This window comes from Pseudozyma hubeiensis, assembly GCF_000403515.1.
Source record: "Pseudozyma hubeiensis SY62 DNA, scaffold: PHS13, whole genome shotgun sequence".
Classification (NCBI taxonomy): Eukaryota; Fungi; Basidiomycota; class Ustilaginomycetes; order Ustilaginales; family Ustilaginaceae; genus Pseudozyma; species Pseudozyma hubeiensis.
Window position 1 is genome coordinate 288726 of NW_012133795.1, and position 20392 is coordinate 309117.

General features: G+C 55.7%; 7 protein-coding genes across 7 annotated transcripts; 2 read left to right on the forward strand and 5 right to left on the reverse strand.

Moving 5' to 3' along the window:
- Positions 1-474: 474 nt before the first annotated feature.
- PHSY_001049 (histone H4) lies at positions 475-1679 on the reverse strand (the record flags this gene model as incomplete). The annotated part of the gene is made up of 3 exons (XM_012331681.1): positions 475-758; positions 1293-1527; positions 1617-1679. 3 exons carry the CDS (start codon positions 1677-1679, stop codon positions 475-477), a joined length of 582 nt encoding a protein of 193 aa, XP_012187071.1.
- Positions 1680-3174: 1495 nt separating this feature from the next.
- On the forward strand, positions 3175-6490 carry PHSY_001050 (histone H3.2; the record flags this gene model as incomplete). The annotated part of the gene is made up of 5 exons (XM_012331682.1): positions 3175-3270; positions 3619-3970; positions 4511-4741; positions 5266-5562; positions 6360-6490. The coding sequence occupies 5 exons, from the start codon at positions 3175-3177 to the stop codon at positions 6488-6490; spliced, it is 1107 nt and encodes a 368-aa protein (XP_012187072.1).
- Positions 6491-6556: 66 nt separating this feature from the next.
- PHSY_001051 (hypothetical protein) lies at positions 6557-11885 on the reverse strand (the record flags this gene model as incomplete). Its single annotated transcript, XM_012331683.1, has 3 exons — positions 6557-10852; positions 10943-11047; positions 11733-11885. The coding sequence occupies 3 exons, from the start codon at positions 11883-11885 to the stop codon at positions 6557-6559; spliced, it is 4554 nt and encodes a 1517-aa protein (XP_012187073.1).
- Positions 11886-12084: 199 nt separating this feature from the next.
- Positions 12085-13970, reverse strand: PHSY_001052 (cytochrome c; the record flags this gene model as incomplete). Its single annotated transcript, XM_012331684.1, has 3 exons — positions 12085-12167; positions 12280-12391; positions 13287-13970. 3 exons carry the CDS (start codon positions 13968-13970, stop codon positions 12085-12087), a joined length of 879 nt encoding a protein of 292 aa, XP_012187074.1.
- A 416-nt stretch (positions 13971-14386) lies between these two features.
- PHSY_001053 (hypothetical protein) lies at positions 14387-15927 on the reverse strand (the record flags this gene model as incomplete). The annotated part of the gene is made up of 3 exons (XM_012331685.1): positions 14387-14637; positions 14868-15042; positions 15613-15927. The coding sequence occupies 3 exons, from the start codon at positions 15925-15927 to the stop codon at positions 14387-14389; spliced, it is 741 nt and encodes a 246-aa protein (XP_012187075.1).
- A 428-nt stretch (positions 15928-16355) lies between these two features.
- On the forward strand, positions 16356-18359 carry PHSY_001054 (hypothetical protein; the record flags this gene model as incomplete). The annotated part of the gene is made up of 1 exon (XM_012331686.1): positions 16356-18359. One exon carries the CDS (start codon positions 16356-16358, stop codon positions 18357-18359), a length of 2004 nt encoding a protein of 667 aa, XP_012187076.1.
- Positions 18360-18495: 136 nt separating this feature from the next.
- Positions 18496-20292, reverse strand: PHSY_001055 (hypothetical protein; the record flags this gene model as incomplete). The annotated part of the gene is made up of 1 exon (XM_012331687.1): positions 18496-20292. One exon carries the CDS (start codon positions 20290-20292, stop codon positions 18496-18498), a length of 1797 nt encoding a protein of 598 aa, XP_012187077.1.
- Positions 20293-20392: the final 100 nt, after the last annotated feature.

Genomic DNA, 20392 nt, shown 5'->3' on the forward strand with positions numbered 1-20392 from the left:
GGAAACAGCAAGAGGGCCAATTTTCAGTTCGCTTGCCACAGAGTGTCACATCCATCGTGCAGATCGCAGCTTCCGCCAGCTGTGTGCGATGGTGCAAACCGATCGTAAACAACAAAATTGACGCAGAGCGGTAACCTCCCCTTCCTTCCCTTGAGCTCTCTTTCGCTCTGCTTTGCCAAGGAAGCCGCGCAGAATTCACTGGTGCACTGCCACTCGGTTGCGATGCTGAGCCGCGTATGCCTCCTTCATCTCGTACAACATTCCCCTCTTCGCTGTGCCATTCACAGTTGTGTCCCGCTGAATGCATACTAGTCTTCTGCTGCTCCTTCCTCGCAGCTCGGATTTCGCCTGAGATATCCACGTCATCGCCCGATACTTTGAGCGACATGAAGCACCGTTCGCGATCGAGTCGGATCTGCCCCGGCGTCAAGCTGAATTGACGCTGACTCGACACGCCGGGGGTCGTCGTCCGCCTCAGATGAGACCTCTCCATCGCATCGGGTGTTGGACGTTGCGCACGTTCTCCCCAATCCATCGTCGGAGATACCGACTCCCTGGTGATAGCCTCATCGGGGATCCCTGCCATCTTGTTTCCTTGTGCACATCGTCTCGGATCTCTCGAATGATGTTCGAACACAGCACTTGGGCTCGAAGAGCTAACTCACGATCGACCGACAGCGTCTCAGAAGCACGCGATCGGTCGTCACGCAAGGAGCCATCGTTCCAGCCGCCGCAGTGGCTTTGACATTCTTTTTTACCTGAGCACCCCATCAACAGGCAGTCTCGACATTCGCACACCTACTGGAATGCATGAGCAAAGAAACTGTCTCAGAGGTGGACATAGTCATCTCATTGGGAGGGCATACGCTCACCAAGCGTGTCAAGGACGAAGAGCTCGCACACACATGGCCAGGCAGGACTTCGGTCAGGCTATGCTCAACTTTCGATGCTTCTGCTTCAGAAACCAATTTTGACGGAGCCATCAACTTCTGAGGAGAGCCATGGGTACTAAGCTCGAGTGCAGACTCATCAGCATCATCAACAAGACCAAACCCATTGACTCAGCGCGAAAATATGCTACTCAAATGACCTCAATAGACTCAGGCAAGATGGTGGTGTACAGGGTGTAAAAATGTCGAAATTACCATGGGCTGGCAGGCGTCACAAAAATGGATCGCCGCAACAAGAGAGGCATATCGGAAATGCTAGAAGTACAGAGGGCAGCGCCAGAAACGAGACAAGACAGTGGACGGGGGAGGTTGCGATAGCGACAACCGTTTAGGCACCGAAACCGTAAAGGGTGCGGCCCTGGCGCTTGAGAGCGTAGACGACGTCGAGCGAGGTGACGGTCTTGCGCTTGGCGTGCTCAGTGTAGGTGACCGAGTCGCGGATAACCGACTCGAGGAAGAGCTTGAGGACACCGCGGGTCTCGTCGTAGATGAGACCAGAGATACGCTTGACACCACCACGACGCGCGAGACGGCGGATAGCGGGCTTAGTGATACCCTGGATGTTGTCTCGCAAGATCTGAAATTGACAATGAGCAAAAGGATGATTGCGACGAGTCAGCAACCTATATCTGTGGCGCGTGTAGTGCGAGCAAGAGGAAGACTTACCTTGCGGTGACGCTTGGCACCACCCTTGCCGAGACCCTTGCCGCCTTTTCCTCGTCCGGACATATTGAAAGTGTTGTGTGGTTGGTGGGGGGAGGATGAGAGTGTTGTGTTGAGAAGGCTCTTGAAGAGAAGTGATGGATGATGGAGAGAGAGGGAAAGGGGAATTACGCCTGCTCGGTGGTCGGTATTTGTATGGAAAAGTCGAATTGGGGGTCGTGCTCAGATCGGCAAGAGACTCGACATGTACCGCTGCTGCTTGCTGCTGCGTTGACGTGGGTGTGTTGCTGCGACCTCAAGGGAGGCGTATGCGCGCACACTAACACTGTCCCAGTGCCAGCGCCGTCGGGCCCACATCATGCAGCGCCAAATTGCGCAGCCGAACCAAGTCTCAGAGAAAATGACGGGGCTGGCGGGGCGGCGGTCGGCTTACACAGGCTGCACGGAAAATCAGGTGCTCGTACTTTCGGCTTGGCTTCAGTGGGACTCAGCAAACAGGCCAGAACCCATGCGAGAGCACTGAGTCAGAGATAGCTTAACAAGATTATTTACTCCGCCTGAGTCTATCGTCGCGCCTCGCTTGAATGCCGGACGCACCGAGTTCTAGAGGCGTGATTCTGTGTGCGTCGTGGAACTCGACTCTCGACTCTGTCGATTATTGTACGGAGAAAAATTAAAGTCGTGTAAACAGGAACGCAAGTACAAGTCACAGCACCTTTGTATTCACGTCTGCAACCCTGATTAAATTTTTAAGACCTGTCAAATCTGGAGTAAACGTCAGACTCAGGAGCGAGGATAAAAAATCGCGTGCCCGCACCATCGAGAATCGAAAAAACTCCGTGCTCAGTTCTGTGATCTCGAACGCGCACCACATTAACCTCGTGTCGAAAGTTAGCACTCGAGACACTTTCTTGCAACTCGCTATCTACGGACCGTCTTAGAACGACTTTGTCGGTCATCTGCTGACTGTGCTCAATAGCAGGTTGTTGTTGGCGGTCGAAAGAAGCCTATCACACAAGGTCATATTGTGCTTCACCTCACTTCCCGAACGTAGAAAGAAAAGCGCAGTCACAGTGTCTAGACTGACGAGCAACGGTGTCGACCAGACGGAATCCACAGATGAGAGAGTGCCGTGCGTAGCAGCTGGGCTCATGGAACGACGTTGGGGGAGGCGCGTCGTTGAAGCCGTTGATCTAGCCCGTCGTTTTCTCTGGCATGTAGCGCGTTGATGGTCAGACTCGAACCCAATTTACGCAGGGGATTGGAGAAAAGGTCGCGCCGTGTGCCACGCGACTCAGCTTCATACAGTGCTCTGCGGCCATCTTTTGAACATGATTGACCCTGCATATTTTTTATCGAAAATAAATCAATTCGTCATTTTTCTTACTTTTCGGACCCCTCATGCAAGTCGCTATGGAGCTGCATATCCTGTATCTTCGGTCGCTCACCGCCACGCCATTGATCTGAGCCCGACGTTGCAACAATCCTCCGAGCCTGCTGCGCCGCTTGCTCGGCTCGTTTGCATCCCGACCTTTTTTGGAGCCTGTGACAGCAGTCTGACATGCGAAACGACGTTGTGCGCCTCCCGCCGTTGATCCGTCTGCTCCTGCAGCAGTTTCAGCAGCAGCAGCAGCACAAGACAACTTGCGCATTCACGGTACCTTGGGCCACTCTAGTCGTCCCCTGCTGCGCATCGCTACCAATCCTCTGCCGCTCGACGCCCCTCATCTCCGCTCGCACCTAGATCAAATATAAGGATCCACCTCTGCCGATCCATCCCTCAGACTTTTCTCCTCATCCAACACTCTATCCCTCACTCGTACCTTCCCGTACTAGCACTCCTTCAATCTATCACAATGGCTCGCACTAAGCAGACTGCCCGAAAGTCCACCGGTGGTAAGGTAAGTCATCTTTGCAGACGTCGTCGCGGTCATCGTCTCTTTGGTTGCAGTCTCTGACCAACATTTCATCATCACCTCCCGATTCACTTGTCGCACACCCACAGGCTCCCCGTAAGCAGCTCGCCACCAAGGCTGCCCGTAAGTCGGCCCCCTCGGCCGGTGGTGTCAAGAAGCCCCACCGATACCGCCCCGGTACCGTCGCTCTCCGTGAGATCCGTCGTTACCAGAAGTCGACTGAGCTGCTCATCCGCAAGCTCCCCTTCCAGCGTCTCGTTCGTGAGATCGCCCAGGACTTCAAGACCGACCTCCGCTTCCAGTCGAGCGCCGTCATGGCTCTCCAGGAGTCTGCCGAGGCTTACCTCGTCTCGCTCTTTGAGGACACCAACCTGGCTGCCATCCACGCCAAGCGTGTCACCATCCAGCCCAAGGACATTGCCCTTGCCCGCCGACTCCGCGGTGAGCGCACCTAAACAGTGCAGCTCGTTGCTCTCCCTCCTCCTCCTCATCTCTCTCTTTGATCGCCGATATGCGCACTCATGTTGCTGGTAGCTAGCCCTGGTCCCCTTTTCCACTTTTTTTTTGTCGTGGCTTCTTTCTTCTGTACTTCTAGCCTTCCCATAATGGTTCCTATAGTTTCAATGCTATCTGGCACCACGATACACCTGTTCTTGCTCGTGCCGCTAGCCTGTGTTGCAACACGCTGTCCGTCAATGAGCTGGTATCCACAGTACATTGACTCGCTTGCTTTGCAGCGTCGCGCAATCGACGACGCGAGTGTGTAAAGGGGTGCTCCATCGTCTCGTCGACAAGACGGCCAGCAAGACGGCGCTGGCCACTTCGAATGCATTCCAAGATCGTCAGGAAATCTCTTGACGTGTTACATCGCAATTAAATTTAATGTAAGCTTGATATTATTTTTCGATCGTTCAGTTTTGTTAAACCTAAATACCGCGTATACACGTCAAATTCTGAGATCACGGGCTGTGGACTTGTTAGAGTATCTGTATAGCTGCAAAAATCAAGTCACGTGTCAAGACTGCCACTCGGATCCGCAGAAGATCGCTACAGGACGCACGAAGGGGAGCCAGGCAAAGAAGGAGTCAATTGGCAATCTGCCGTGGGCGGGGCTGCAGCCCGAGGCCAGCGACCTGGAGACTGTAAGCGACGACACCATCCCGACCTCACCACCATCACACATCACATATTGTCAAAATGGAGAACGACCGCGTAAGTTGCTGCCCAATCACCTCACCGACAAGCAGCATCGTGAACAGCAATAGCAGCAGCAGGATATGGAGGAACATGCAACAACGACGAAGCGACACTAGATCCGACATTTGATCAACTCTGCCATCACCACAGCTTCGATCCAACGTGTCGTTCCGCGCAGAGGCATTGCATGATGCGCTCTTCGACAACTGTCTCCCACGGCTGTCAGTCACGCAGTCGGTATCTTTCGCATATCAGCATCGTTCGGCTGTCATGGCAGTTCAGCCATCAAAGGTTTATGTTGGCATGGGCAACACATTCTAGAATTGCCGGGGAAGAATCTTTGATGGGACTGCTGCGGAATCTGAATTGGCCCTCTCTTTTCAGCGCGAAGACGCTGGCGACCAGACCTATGCTCACTCAACAGCAGGCGTCTACTCCCCTCGGCTCTTTTTGACTCATTACTCGACCCTCTGCGATCGACACATGCCACAAACGATTATCTTGCTGCTCTGTTGTCTCGATGCATGCTCACGTCCCAGATCCCGACAATTCAACATGCGACAAACAACTGACATTATCACGACATCATCGCCACTGCTTCATTTGCTATTTCGTACAGGGTGACCTTGTTGACCTTTACGTGCCCCGAAAGTGCGCCGCCACTGGCCGCATCATCGAGGCCAAGGACCACGCTTCCGTCCAGATCGCCGTCGCTGACGTCGATGCCAACGGTCGCATGATCCCCGGCCAGTCGACCAACTTCCCCCTGTCCGGCTTTGTCCGCCAGCTCGGTGAGGGTGACGACTCGCTCAACCGTCTTGCCCAGAAGGAGGGTCGTAAGTATCATCCCATCGCCCAATCAATATTTTTCGGCCACAGCGCGCATCACACACATTTGCAGAAGGATAGAAGGACCAGCTGGAAAACAGGAGAAACCATGGCTGATTCAACGGATCATGGAATTGATCGATGAAAGGGGCCTTGGAGAGCCAGCGCAGGAATAACCATGGAACCGCCCTTGACAGTCTGCATTAGGCGCATCACACGCCCATTCGCAGGATTCCAAAACATTTTTCAAAGGAGCGAAGATCAAACCAAGCATCGGATTAAGATCTCAATGCCCGGCTCGTTTTCGCAAGAAAGCATCGCCATTCAGTGGGTCCCAGAGAGTCAGACCTTTGCTACATTCCCATCATTTCACGGCCATTGTCAGTCAGGAGCATTGAAGAAGGATCCCTGAAGCAGGAGCAGGAGAGCAAAAGTGTTGATGCGTGCAGCGCTTGATGATGGGCCGCATCACTCAGCGTTGCGCAACATGATTTACTAACCCTCTTTTGCTCTGATCCTCTTCTTTGCCGCACCTCGCAGTCCTCCGCAACGTCTGGAGCTACCAGAAGTAAACCAATCCATCCGCACGGTTCTTTATCTGCATCTTTTCCCTTCACACCATTCACACGCACCCTGACTTCCGAAGCAGGAAGCACGCTCAGGTTTTTTACTTTCCTGTCCCAAGCTCATCTTAATCGAGTTTGCGACTTTGTACAATCCTTTCGATAGCACCTCTCAAGGTCTGCTGTCATCCCATCCTACCAAAAATAAAACCCATCAGAGACTCTCGTCCTCGCGTTTGCAGACCTGTGCCGGCAGTCGAGAGAAGTTCATCGTCGCGACGGAAAGTGCTCGCAGACACGGCACGCTACGATGGATCAGTACGCGATGAAGGAACGAAAGATTCTTGATTCATACAACACGGCAAGAAAGTGACGAGAACCACGTCGACACCTGTAAGAGTACATGAGATGAGCAGAGAGACGGAAAAGCGAAAGAATTTCATGCTTCTGCGGCAGCCTCGGCGGCTTCGACAGCTGGCTCGGTGCCGTTGGGAGCCTCAGCAGCCTCATGAGCCTCCTGTGCGACCTCCTCGGCGCCGTCGGCGACACCTTCCGGGTTATCTATCGCCTGTCGACGTGCCGACAGCCAATCGTCCCACCGCTTCGTTCGCCTCTTGCCGACAACAGCAGCCTTGCGATCGAGTTCGGCCTTCTCGTATTCGGATCGGATTCGAACGAACACATCCTCGGTACCGTGGGCAAAGAACAGCTTGAAGGTGCGCAGGCAGATGCGGATCTCGAGTCCACTTCGCGTCACATAACGCGCTTCGCTGGCCTCCTTGTCGGCGGTGGCGTCGCTCGAGAGCGAACGCTTGATGAAAGGAGCTTGTGCCTCGGCCGCCAGGCCTTCGGTGGGTGTCCACAGGCTGAAGCTCGACATGTACTGGAGCCAGCTCTGCTCTGCCGTCCTGGCATCGTCCAAAGTGAGGTCGTCTTTGGACAGCATCTGGATGAGCAACGTGCACGACGAAGGCATCCATTCGAGACGGAAGAGGCTCTCGTCTTTGCCGATCAGACCTTCGGCAGCCATGCGGTCGGCAATCTGCTGTCGGTAGCTCGTGAGCGTGCTTTGCGGGCTCGCACGGTTCGCTTCCATGATGGCCTGCATGTCCTGACACTTGCTGTCGGTGGTGAGGAACTGCACCACCTTGATCATAGCGCCGATCACCTTATCGAGGGTGAAGACGATGTAGCCTTCGATGCCGTACATGTATCGAACGCTTTCCTCGTAGGTGCCCTGGTCGACGTCGCCGTCAAACAGTTTTTCGCACATGTCGAGCAGCGTGTCGTAGTAGCGCGAGGGGTGAAGGGTGAGACCCGCCTCCTCGTTGGTGGGTGCGACCGGGCCGAGGCTCGACGAATTGGCGGCTGCGCCGACGACCGCAGCTGGCCCACTGCCGCCATCCTGAAGACCGAGCTCGATGGCAAGAGGGTTGATCTTGCTGCGAAGAGGCTGCTTGTCGGCCATCTCGACACCGAGAGTTTTGACCTTTTGCAGACGCGAGTACAGCAGTTGCAGCAGACGGATGAAGACGAAGTACTGACTGTTGCAGAAGAAGTTGACGGGTCGGGCAGACGTTGCCGACCCATCATCGTCTTCGACAGCGTCCCGAACGTCGACGTTATGCCCCTTTTGCGAGTCGAAGGTGGCATCGAGGTCGGTGTTGATCCAGGTTGATGCTTTTGCACCCGCAGGCTCCTCGACGTCGACCACGTCCTCGATTTCGCCTTCCTTTGGAGCATCTGTGGTCTCCGTCGCTCCCGCAACAGCGCTCTGCTCCGCGGTAGTCCCCGATTCGGCAGGTAGGTCGGCTGTCGCCTCGTTGAGAGTGACCACAGCAGAGTCGGCGGCTTTCGAGCCATCTTCCATGTCTACATCGTCCGACGCGACGACCGCCGGAGCGACAGTGTTGGACGTCTGGTTAGCGAGAGCTTCGACCGCAGAATCGACATCGGCGACGATGGACGGGCTCGAGGCGCGTGCGTTGGCAGAAGCAGCCGCGCCCGTCGCATCGACCGACTCCTCTGCACCATCGTCGTTCTGCTTGGATGTCTCGGCTTGGCTCTTGAGGATCTTTTTCCGCAAATCGGCAGCCTGCTTTTTGCCTCGACGAGCAGCTGAGCCAGATGCAGTAGATGAGGCGTCCGTATCATCGTCAGCCGCCGTGCCTTCGCTCCTGGCATCGTCATCGGCGTTGCTTTTTGCCTCATCGTCGTCCAAGTCGACGTCACCGTTAAGAAGCTCTTCAAACTCGACGGCATCGACAGCAAGCAGCTTGGGAACAAAGGCGCGGAGGAAAGACTCGATGCGCTCTCGATCATTGGAGCTGTAGCTTCCGGTAGCACGATCGAGGTAGCTGAAGGCAAGTTTGAGCACGTCGGTCAAGACGTGCATGTCGTCCATGACGTACACGAGCTGGTGACGAGGTTTGGGACGCGGGAGTGTGGGATCCATGCTGAGTCTGCGCTGCTGCTGCTGAAGCTTCCGCGCCTCGATCTCGGCGATGAACGCCTTGGCGGTAATGGCCTTCTTGTCGGAGGCCTTGAAGTTGACTCCCTGGTGATCGAGGCTCTTGTAGTAGTTTCGAGCGTCGACCTCGCGCCAAACCTTGTTCCACTCGCGCTGCGCTCGCTTCCACTCTTCGTCCTTCTGCTTGAGCCTGTGCAACACGATGGGCACCGAGACGCAGGGCGTGTCGTGGAGCGCATTGATGACCTCGAGGCCCTGTTCGCGGCCGTACACCTTCTTGATGACCCGCTGATAGATGCTCTTGCTCTGTCCTCCGAGACCAGGCTTGAGTCGGAAGGCGGCCTTCTCTTCGTTGTCCATGGTCGAGATGCGGGCAGCGATGGGCTCCAAGAGTGCGATGGTCCTCAGGTTGGCCTCGATGTGGTAGTCGTACTCGTGCCTCTCTTCCTCGGAGCGGTAGAGAGCATCTTCGTACGGATTCTTCTTGTGCGGGTTGAAACCTTCTCCTTCGGAAGCCCAGGTAGGATGGCTGACCCAGCTATCATTGAGCACCTCCCAGCACATGGGGTCTCGACCAGAGCAGGCCAGGTTGACCTCGGACTTTGGCAGCTTTCGGTACGAGGCGCCATACACCTTGCAGTTGTTGAGGTCGACCCTCTCACGGAGTGGAGCGGGCACGTTCTCAACGATGGGGTCCTCGTTGTCGAGCCAGCCGTGACGGCCCATGTCGTAGCCGCAGAGACCTTTGAAAGTGGCAAAGAGCTCACGATTTCCGCCAATGAAGAGAGCGGCGCGGTCGACGAGGGTCTTGACATCGATGATGTCCTGCGTGTACAGGTTGAGCAGCTTGAGGAAGTCGAGATACGTGGTGCGATCGTCGATGTGCTTCTTGACGCGATCGAAGAAGGCGACTTCGTCGAGCGTTGCGAGGGGAGCCTGAGGCTGGCCAAGAGCAAGACCGTTGACCACAGTTCCCTGCGGCACGAGACCGGTCGCCTCGGCAGCGACCATGCCGTCGATGCCATAGACGGGATGCATTTGTCCCGGATGCGCAAAGGTCGGCGACGCGGGCATAGGCTCCTGTCGAAGGGGCGGAGTGCGCTGCTCAGCCTTGTGTCCATGCTTTGACTTTTTCGTCTTGCCAGAGCCAGGCTTGCCCGACTCGTTGGCGCCGCTGCGCTTCTTGCGCGAGCCGGACGAAGGCGCTCCCGGGGCTCCAGGAATAGCGCCCGCGGCGGCTTTGCGATTAGCATCGGCGGCGTCTGCGGGTCCACCCCTAAAGCCTTGCTGGCCTGGCATGGCACCTGGGGCCGGACCGCCAGCAGCGTTGCCGCCGAGACCTGAAGTGACTTGGCCGAGCATGTTGAAGAGGCCGCCGCTAGGCTGCGAGCCAGCAGATGTGTCCGGAAGGAATTGCTTGAACTCGTCGAGGAGGTCCTTGGCATTCTCGAAGAGCACTGTGACTTGCGCATAGACGTCGTGGATGGGTCGCTGCTCTTTCTGGTAGGTCTGTAAAATTTCGAGGAACTGCTTGTAGGTGTCGGGATCCTGCGAGAAACGCTGTTTGATCTTGTTGACGTAGTTGATGGCATGGTTGAACTCGACAGGTGGACGCTTAGGATCTTGAACGGGTGTCATCGGACCAGGCGGACCGGCGTGGGAACCAGAGCCAGCCCCGCCTTGTGGAGCACCACCAGGGCCCATGGGCATGGGCGATTGAGGACGACCATGGGCATGGTGCGGCGGAACGGGGCCCATCGGACCCGGACCTGGACCGTGACCGGGATGTTGAGGGCCGCCTGGACCTGAGAAGCCAGCACCGCCGGGACCGTGAGACATGGGATGGCCCGGCGGACCACCCATGTAGGGCATAGCCCCGGGAGGACCGTCGTGTGCATGGGGTGGAGGATGCATGTGCGCGGGAGGCTGTTCTGTGTGTCGTGGCGCAGAGCCGTGCATCATGCCCATGCCGCCAGGACCCCTGGGACCGGAGGCTTGGGCAGAAGGGCCCGGAGGTGGGCCAGACGAGGCTCCGCTCATACGGTTGATGGCGCCGGCGATGCCGACACCGCCCGGTGTCTGTGTGGTGGTGCCGGTCGGCGTCGTGACGGTGATGAGATTGCTCTCGCTTGGGTCCAAGCTGCATTCGATGCGATATCCAGGAGGCAGGAATGTGTTGAAACCCTGGATGAGGCTGGGATGACCGCGGAAAAGGGTCGAGACCCTCTCGATGACGCCGGGCGTATCTATAGACTGGCTCTTGAACTGGACGGAGAAGGGAACAGAGGCGGGCGGGTCACGGTCAGCGACATGATCTGGCGCGTGCTTTGGCAAGCTGTTGTCCTTGCAACTTACGTCTTTCATGATGTCAAGAAAACGGTTGTAGACGTCTGGATGCTCGGCAAACTGGACCTTGACCTGGTCCAGGTAGGAGAGCGCATCCTTGACGTTGAGGGTCGCCTGTGGAGCAAATGGGAGAAAAAGCGACGCACGATGAAAGATGATGTCAATAACGGTCCTGCATCAGACGCGGACAGAGGCGATTGAGTGCAGGCTACTCAGCGAGCACTTACCATGACGGCGGATGGTCAAAGTGGAGCGCTGTTCGGAGGTAGTGTGCGTGTGGACAATGCCAGCTGAACGAAGTGGAGAGCTGGTGGTTGGCGCAGGGCGAATGAGAGACGAGCGTCGGCTAGGGCATAAAGCACTGACGAGCGAAGAGGTGGCAGGAGGGCGTGCGGCTGGCACAGCACGCGCGGGGTCTGGATGAAGTGATTGAGAGCGTGGGGAAAGGCGAAGAGGAGGGACGCGTCGAGTGCGGAAGAATGGTTGCAGCCGGCACGGACGACGAAGGATGGTGGGTGTCTCGATGAGGTCCGGCGGATGTGGTGTCGAGGAAAGCTGAGCGGAGAGTGCGCTTGTTGGTTGTGAGCAACGGAGCGACTAAGCAGCGGATCATCCGTCGAGTGTCTGCAGAGAGAGCATGTCGCGGTTGGCGAGCAGCCAGAGCGCCAGTGAAAAAGGGTCGTGCCCGAATCCAGATCCAGAAGATAGACAGACAGACGATTCGGCTGAACCGCGACAGGAAATCGAACCGTTCGTTGAATCGCGTGGGCCAGCAGTCGCACTCAATGCGATTCGTTACCCGATTCGCGCCCAAGCCATTCTCTCTCTCTCCATTCTTCATATGATCATAATCTAACAATTTTCCTTTTTTAAAGTCAGGGTGTGAGATCGGCGTGGACTCACGCGGAGGCTGGACACCATCACGACAAGCCGCACACATCATATCGAGCATCGACGAGTGGTTTGAGGGCGCTACTGTATTCTCAATTCGCAATAGTTGTATGCACAGGAATTTGAGATGTTCAGAAGAGTCTAGGAGAGGTGGAAAGTGGACAATATATTACGCTGAAAGTGACACGAGCGACGACAGATCGTCGTTAGGCTTGTCGCCAGCCTGGCGATGAGAGTGATGCTTTCGAAGCACAACGAAATCACTTGGTGGCCTCCTTGAGGTGCGTGATCAGGTCGTTGCGGTCCTTCTCCTTCTTCAGACCGGCAAAAGCCATCTTGGTGCCTGCGAAAGACGAAAGGTTAAAAATCGGATGCGGAAGTCAGTAAAGGATCGCAGATCGCGACGACGGCGCCAACGCCATATCTGACGAGACCATGACGGCGAAGAGACATACCGGGAATGTATTTTTTTGGATCGAGGAGGTAGTCGAAGAGGGTCTCCTCGTCCCAGGTGACACCCTTGTTGATGTTGGCCTGGGTGTACGAGAAACCCTCGACGCTACCAGTCTTGCGGCCGAAAAGACCGTGCAGGTTGGGACCGACTGTTCAGCGGAACGGCGAGAAGTAGCAGCGGGGATAGATAGAGAGCGTCAGCAATCGGATCCGTGTAGAAGCGTGGCGGGAAGCGTCGGTATGGATGATGGAGGCGCAAGGTGATATATCGGGTCGCAGTCCGAAGATGGCGACGAGGGCGACCATACGTAGCGGTCGACCTTTTCACGCTGTTACGACGAAGGCGTTAGTCAAAGACAGCCTTGTACACGCTGACTTGATCCCTTGTCTTCGCCGAAAGGATGTGGGCGAACAACCGCGGTCGAGACAGATTGTCTTGTCGGACTTTCGCGTCAATGGCCAGGCCGTGTCGATGCAAAGAGCTCGACAGAACGGTCTCGTGGCGTCCAGCGTGATTCGATTGCACCTGCATTGCGTTCCATGTCCGTGCCTGCGCCGATATGTCGGATCAGCTACCTACCCTTGTTGGGCTCACCAGCACCGAGGGTGTGGCACTGAGCGCATCGGGTCTTGAAGAGACCTGCGCCCTTCTTGGCGTCACCTTCTTTGAAACCCATTGTGATGTAGATGTGGATGAGTGATGGATGGAAGGCGGGAGATGTTTACGGAGCTGTGGTGGCAAGGATGAGAGAGGTCACAACATGTGCATCCATATACTCTGTACCCGGCAGGACAAATCCGGAAGAGTTCCTTTCAGTCAGTGACGATCCACACAACCCGCAGAAAACAAACTGAAAAAAACCCGGTTGCGATTCAGTCTTCGGAAAAATTTGGGGGGCTGTGATGAGCGAAGAAATTCTCAGCTTACGAATCCGAATCCACTGCGCTGCTGTCAAAAATCCTGAAAGCGAGCCTGCACGCTGCCTCAGCAGCGCCGACAGCCAATTACGATGAGCTGATTGAAACGAAACGGTTGCTCGCCGAGTTCGTCCACATAGCGGTCTGCAACCGCTGCTTTTCCACATTTGCCGGCCCCGAGATCCCCGATTGTTGCTGGAGGGAAAGGCTGGAGACCTTCTGGCGAACTTCCCATGTAATGATGAGTTTTCAAAGCCGTGGCAACACAGCCCACTCTGAAAGGCGAACTCACTCCGGGAGTGGCGGTCGTTCCGATCCCGTCGAAGCATCTCTCGTCAGCAGGTCGTACGACCATGTCAAGAGACGGCTCCAGCTCACCGGCCCTTATTACGACACTTAGTCGGCAGCTTTGCAACGGCACCTTGTTGCTCCATCGAGGCAGAAGACCTTGACGGGAAGTGTACAGGACTCTTGCGCCACGTGAGGCGCGTCGAAGCTCGACGTCATCATCGGCGCTGCATCGATCCGAAGCTCTCCGATTCTTCTCTCGGCCGGGTGAATTTTTCTGTGTTTGATCGCCGATGTCCTCGTTTATATCGAGATTTTGAGGCCCTTGTTTAGAGACTGTGCTCCAGTTGGCATATAGGACCGTCTGTCCGCTTCTAGAATCCGCACCGAGGTATGCGATTTGATGCACCACCTTTCTAGGAGTGCAGTAGGACTCGCAAATCCAAAGGACCAAGTGACGATGTCGAGCGTCCACCATCCGACGCATTGCATAACAGGCTTCCCAGGCTTTCCAGGCTTCCCCGTGTGCTTTGACTCGGACAGGGCTTGATTCGAGATGGCAACAGCTTCGTTGTTGAACCAGCGACATTCAAGGATGGTCCCTCACACCATCAACACTATACACAGCCGGTCTTGGAAGAGTGTTTGGTGGTAGCTTCATAAGATTAGAAATGAGCAAAGAGCAAAAGAGACGAAGGCAAAAGGTACAAGAAGAAAGAGCAGGGATTGACAGAGCAGACGCAAGCCTTGACAGTAGATTCGCTCATCAATAATGCACTGCTAAAATCATCTTGATGAAATCGAAAAGGGAGAAAGGGGGCAAGCGGCTGGTATGCTGAAAGCGTGGTATCTTGAGAACACTTGCTGGAAGAGTAGTCGTTGATGGCATCTTCTGCAAGTCGCTTATGCGAGCGACTCCTTGACGGATCGGCCACCGCGGAAAGCACCGGCGCCGATAGCAGCGACGCCGGCGAGCATCAAGGTGAGGATGATCCAGCCGATCCAGGCGAATGCCATGAGTGCCTTGGTCGAGTTGCAGTAAGGGAAGGGGTAGCCCTTGTCGGCGCAGTTGAACGAGCCGCCGGTGCGGTCGGTAAGAGCAGCGGCACCAGCGAGGTAGAAGATCCAGGTGAGGAAGATGGCAACACCGTGACCTGCGATCGAGGTGATGACACCACCGACGCTAGCGAGGAAGAGACCGAGCTGTTTGGTCGCGGAATCAAGGCGAGATTGCGAGAGTGGTTGAACGGAATGTCAGTACACATGTCATCAACACAAAGGGATGGCGGGTGACCCCAATAGGAGCCGCGAACAGCTCCACCTGTCCGCGATCCGCACGAAGGAATACTCACGTAGGCTGCACCGACGAGGAAACCCCACCAACCGGCAAAGAGGAGGAAGCGAGTTGCGTTGTTGATACCCATGGTTGGAGCATTGTTGTGGCTGTTGTAGTCAGCGACCAACGTGGAGGCGATCACAGCGACAATGAACGAGACAAAGACAAAGAGGCCGAAGGTGATGGGGTGGGCCCGGCGAACGATGGCGGAAGAGTCGACCATCTTGAATACGGATGAAAGTAGGGGTTGCTAAGCTCTGTTGGCGAGGGTGCAGAGTCGAGGTTTGACCTGGGTATGGACTGCAGCGATATGAGCTGGATGGGCAAGGGATTGGGGATGGATGGCAAACGGGTGAAGACAGGAACGTGAGCCAGCGTGAGTATATATGATCCGCTGAGGGCAGAGACTGGAGCTGGGATGACGCGCTTTCGAGCTGACGGGTAGATGACTGAGGTAAAATGGATGGACGTCACTGCTCAGCACAGCCGTCATTGCATCACTGCTTTTTTCCCGCTCGTTTTTCCCTTGTCCCACACACGGGTTGCAACTCCGCGCTGCGCTTCGACGACGGTCTAAATTTTTGGTCTCGATTTCGAAGCGCTTCATGAGATGACCTGACTTTGGATGGTCTGCTGTACGTACAGCAGCATCGCTTCGCCGAGACTGACGAAATGGTTGAGCTAGAGATGCCGAGAACCCTGGACGTCGCAGACTATTCTAAGCGCAGGCCCCTTCGTCGCTGGCGAAGCCCACCTCCCGATTGGACGCAAGTGGTGTTGCTCATCGACTCACTCTCCACGTATTCTTCTGCTCAAACTGCACGTGTGGGCGTCCGTCCAAGAGGTCAAGCGATGAAGCGGTAGGAGCGTGGATCGTGGCCTTCTTGCCGATGCGACCTGCAAGCACCTCACAGTTGCGCCGCTTTTCGTCAGAGGGAGTGTTCCCTTGCAAATACTTTCGTTCAGCGAGGCTTTCTTGGCGAGTCACAGAACGAGAGCACGATCGAAAACTGTTGACGATGCTATTTGCGTATTCGCCGCTGTTCGAGGGTGACGGATGCAATTTTAGGAACGGATGCTTTGTGCCGGTCTGAGACCGTCCAGGCATGCATCGTCGTAATTTCTACTGTGCAAGGAGCGTCACAGAGCAGCAAGCTCGCAAATAACTCAAATAAGCGATGATCGACATGATGACGAAATCCCACAGATGACCTCGTCTCGAACTCGAGGGTCAAAAGTTGATTTCGGAGTGACACTACGTTTGTTGGTCTAACATTCAGGACTAGATTGAGTCGATTTTGCCGCGGCCCCGCATGCACAAGCCTGGTGGAAGGACCCTGACTGAGCATCGCAACAAGCACGCTCGTCATTTTTGACGGCTTGGCACACACTTCATCACCATCACCTTGGGCATCCTCTCGTCTACTGCCCTCGACGAGCCGCCGTGAAGAGACCAGCACTTCGAAGATCAGAGCCGAGAGAAGCTTTGATGACTCTCGTCAATCTATGACAGCCTGAAGCAGGTGCAGAAGATCTATGCAGACCACAAACGAAGAGACACGCCCACTCTTGAGCGGAGCACAGACCAACGACCGACGCGACGCTGCCAGCATCTCGTCAGACTTGTCCAAGCCATGGTGGTCCCGCACAGCTCATCGGCTTCAAAGGCATTGGTCCATACTTCGCATTCTTGCGGTAGCTCTTCTCTGGGGCGCAGCAAACTATGGCGCCGTGCCTTCCTATCTCGACGGTCTGCGTAGCTACACCTGCTCGTACGTCTACTCGACGCATCCAGACCTACTGCCCACTCGGCCACATCCCAAGCTTCCACACGACCGTGACAGACCATGTGCCGTCTCTGGAGTTGAAAGCCGTGTGGGGATCGTCGTCGCCGCTGCCACCGTGCTCAGCTTTGTCGTATCGAGCATCAGCATGCTCTTCTACGGTCCGCGCCTCTCCAGATGGGGCCGCAAGCCCATGTTGCTCATCTCTCTGGTTTCCAACATCATCAATTACATTCCTTTCGCTCTTCTCCCCCTTGGCTACCCTTTTGGAGACATTCCCTCCGAGCTCGCGATCAGCCCGGCGTCTTCCATGGTCGTCATTTTGGTCTGCAGCTTCTTGACGGGCTTGACCGGATTCACGGGCTTGTTTCTCTGTGTCATGCGAGTCATGATCATCGACGTCGCTCCACCCACACGTCGCACAATCAACCTCAATTGGCTCATCAGCGCCACTCTATGCGGAGCCTTCTTCGGTCCCCTCTTAGCAGCTTGGGCGCTCGACACCTCGGTCAAAGCGCGCCGCCCTCGCCTTGTGCTCCGACGCTTCTTCTCGGCGCCGTCTTCCTTCATATTGGAGCTGCCATCGGATCCGACACCGCCTCCCATTCCCGGCACACCACAGACGCTGTCCAAACACGGCAATCCGGCAGCTCTCGTGGCTTGCTGCTGGGTGTTCTTCCTCGCGATTGTGTGGGTCTTCTTGCTGGTTCCCGAGACCAAGCCTGCAACAGTCGCAGATACGGATGAACCCTCAACAACGGCATCGAACGGGCAAGCAGCGATCGATGGTGACGTGGAAAGCACCTCCGAGCCCGTCAATGTGTCCCCCTCTCGACTACGTGCCCACAAAGCGCTCGGCCCGCTGGCCATCTACCTGCCTCAGGTCACTCGAGAAGGCCGCAGAGATTATCGGCTGACTTGGCTCGCACTGGCCGGCGCCTTTGCCAATGTCGGCACCAATGCACTGTCCTACGTAGCAGTCTTTGCCGGATACAAGTTCGACTTCACTCCAGACGCTATCGGACTGCTACTGGGGCTCATCGGCGCAACGAGGGCGGTTTGGCTCATCTTTGCGATTCCGCTCCTTGTCGTGTTCTTCGAGCGCACCATTCGCAAACCGAGGCAGATCGCTTCGCTGTCCGCAGAGCAGCTCGAAGCCCTCGCCAAGGCTGGCCTCAAGGATCCCAAACTCAAGCACGCTCATGCTCAAGAAAATCGAGAGCCCCGCGACCAGAATGTTCCCGAGCCATCCGCATCAGAAAGATCGTCAAGCGCGAGCTCGTCCGATGCATCAGCAGAGATCATCTCCGCGGTCGTTCTTTGGAGGACAGCTGTCGACATTGCCATCGCCAAGGTGTCATACTTTGCTGACATTATCGGCTACCTCGTCGTTTTTGTCTCCGCCAGCTTCTCGAACGCCGCTGCCATGATCAGCGGTACGCTTTTCCTGTCTTTCGGCGCCGGAGCAGGGCCAGCGGTAACATCGGCGGCGATCGCGATCATCCAGGATCAGAGGCGAGCGGGCTATCGCTCCCTCCATCCTTCACTCCACGCTTCACCCACCGATGATTGGCTCGCGGCCCTCTCCATCTCTGACAACATCGTCAATGGTCTCAGCCCCATCCTCATCAGCGTGGTGTATAGCTTGACCATAGAGACGGCGCTGCCTTCCACATGCTTTCTGATTCCTACTGTCGGCTACATTCTTTCCTTCGGCCTCATCGCCATGGTCAAAGGCCAGAAAGTGCAAAATTAAGTCTGTTCTCCGCAATACAGTAGATGTGTGCAAAATCGTGTCATTACATTGTCCGTGAGATACAATTGTCCGTGAGATACAAGCGTTCGTACAAAAGGTTAGATACATGTTCAACGAGGTTGGACAGAAGACTGAGTTACGACGTAGATGCCGAATCGCCGTCATTCACTTCCAGCGACTTTGCAAATCGATTGCCGCCGATTGCTTTGTAGGCTCGCTCGACCACGGCCTTACGACTCTCTGGCGTTTTGCTCCAATCTTTCGAATTGTCGACCACGAAATGGTAGTAGGGCCGCATCCTTTCGAAGTTAACCGTCATGTCTCGCGATTGCAGCGTGAGCCGCAGCAGGTCGGCACAGATCGCTGCTCGAACTTCAGTGCCTGTTTCGCCAGCGGAGAAGATTTGCGAGACCGTTTTGCGATTTTCGTACTCCACCAGAGCTACCCAGCACGGCCACCTTCCTTTCTGAGTCGTAAAGCTCACACCGCGATACAGCGAGCTCTTTGTTTTTGCGCTCAAGAATGACACGATTCGTCCGATCGTCTCCTCTTGCTTCAGCATCGCAAGATATTCCTCGAGCTTGTCCGGATGGTTGATGAGCGCGGTTTCGCCGAATTGATATAGCGACGTGAGATCGTACAGCTCGACCGCTTTTTCGAGCTCGTGGCTTGGGAACGTCGTTGTCGCGGTTCTGTTCTCGCCTCGAACACTGCAGGACGTCCGGTAACTCTTCGACGCGAGCTGCCTAACGCCGATGTATCCGCATTCGTTTCGATGGGCAAGACGAGAATTTTGACGGTTGGCGGAGCGGTCGATAATCTTGAGGTTCGCGCGCCGGTGGTCGTGGATGTTGCCGTTGACGTGATCAACGACTTCGTGAACCTCGGCTTTGCAGAGCAACCGAGATAAGAAAGGATTGCCAACCTTTTTCCCCAGCCGGATGACAATCCGCTTGTGTCTCGTGAGAGACAAAGTCGCGTCCATAGCATAAAACATCTTCCAGTCGTCATCGTCCAGAAGCACGTCAACAACGTCGTCTTTACTAGCGAGCAGGCCGATTACCGCCACCCCTTTCTCGCGAGCACCAACGCGAATCCAACTTTTCCGCTTCGCCCACTTTTCCTCTTCCTCTTGCCGTTCCTTCTTCTCCTTCTCGACCAGACCTTTTGCTTCCTCCCTCGCGACAGCCAGCGAACGAAGGCAGTATCGCACAATTTCTTCGTAAATGACGATGAAAGTATCATCGACTTTGTAGATATCGACGCCATCGTTCAAAGACTCGATTTTCGTGACTCGTTTCTCCTCGTCCGCGATCTGGTTCAGAAGATGCGGGGTTTTGTCCAGTTGAACGCCATAGCTGATTCGGCAGAGCAAATTGTACACAAGCCCCGCAGTCTCGGCGTTGGAGTAGGTACCGTTGTAGCGTTCTCGATGTTCAACGGCATAGCTTGGACCGTTTTTCGAGACGCCGAAAAAGCCAGTGGCTGGCGTAGGAGTGGTTCGCTTGACGTTGAAAGAATTGAACTGGGACGTCACCCAGTGTAGATTCGCCTCGCAGTCGTTGGTTGTATCTCGGTCGGCGTGGTCGACCTGGTCCCTCGAAAGATCGGTTGAAGGGTGGTGGAGCGCAATGATGCGTGCCAAAGGCACACCACCGGAAGTCAGACGATAGGGCGCCTTTTGGCTGATGAGATTGAGAGCGCACAACAGAACCCACTCGTACTTGGTATCGATCCGGAATCTGATCGGATCCTTGCCGCGGTAGAAGTCGTAGAAGGTGGTGCCGCCCTCCCGCTCGACAATGATGACCTTGTTGGAATGTCGTTTGGGCCGTGGCACGACCAAAGGAAGGTCGCCATGAATCGCGCCATCTTCTTTGAAATCGGTCGGCCACGGCTCGGGCGGTTCTGGACGAGAAAAGATGTTCGGCATGGTGTATCGAAATAGGGGACAGGTGGTCGCAAAGCGGGGAGGGGGCTGACTTGCCGACGTCTTATATGTCTAGCGATCTCTTTGAGAGAACACGCTGCGC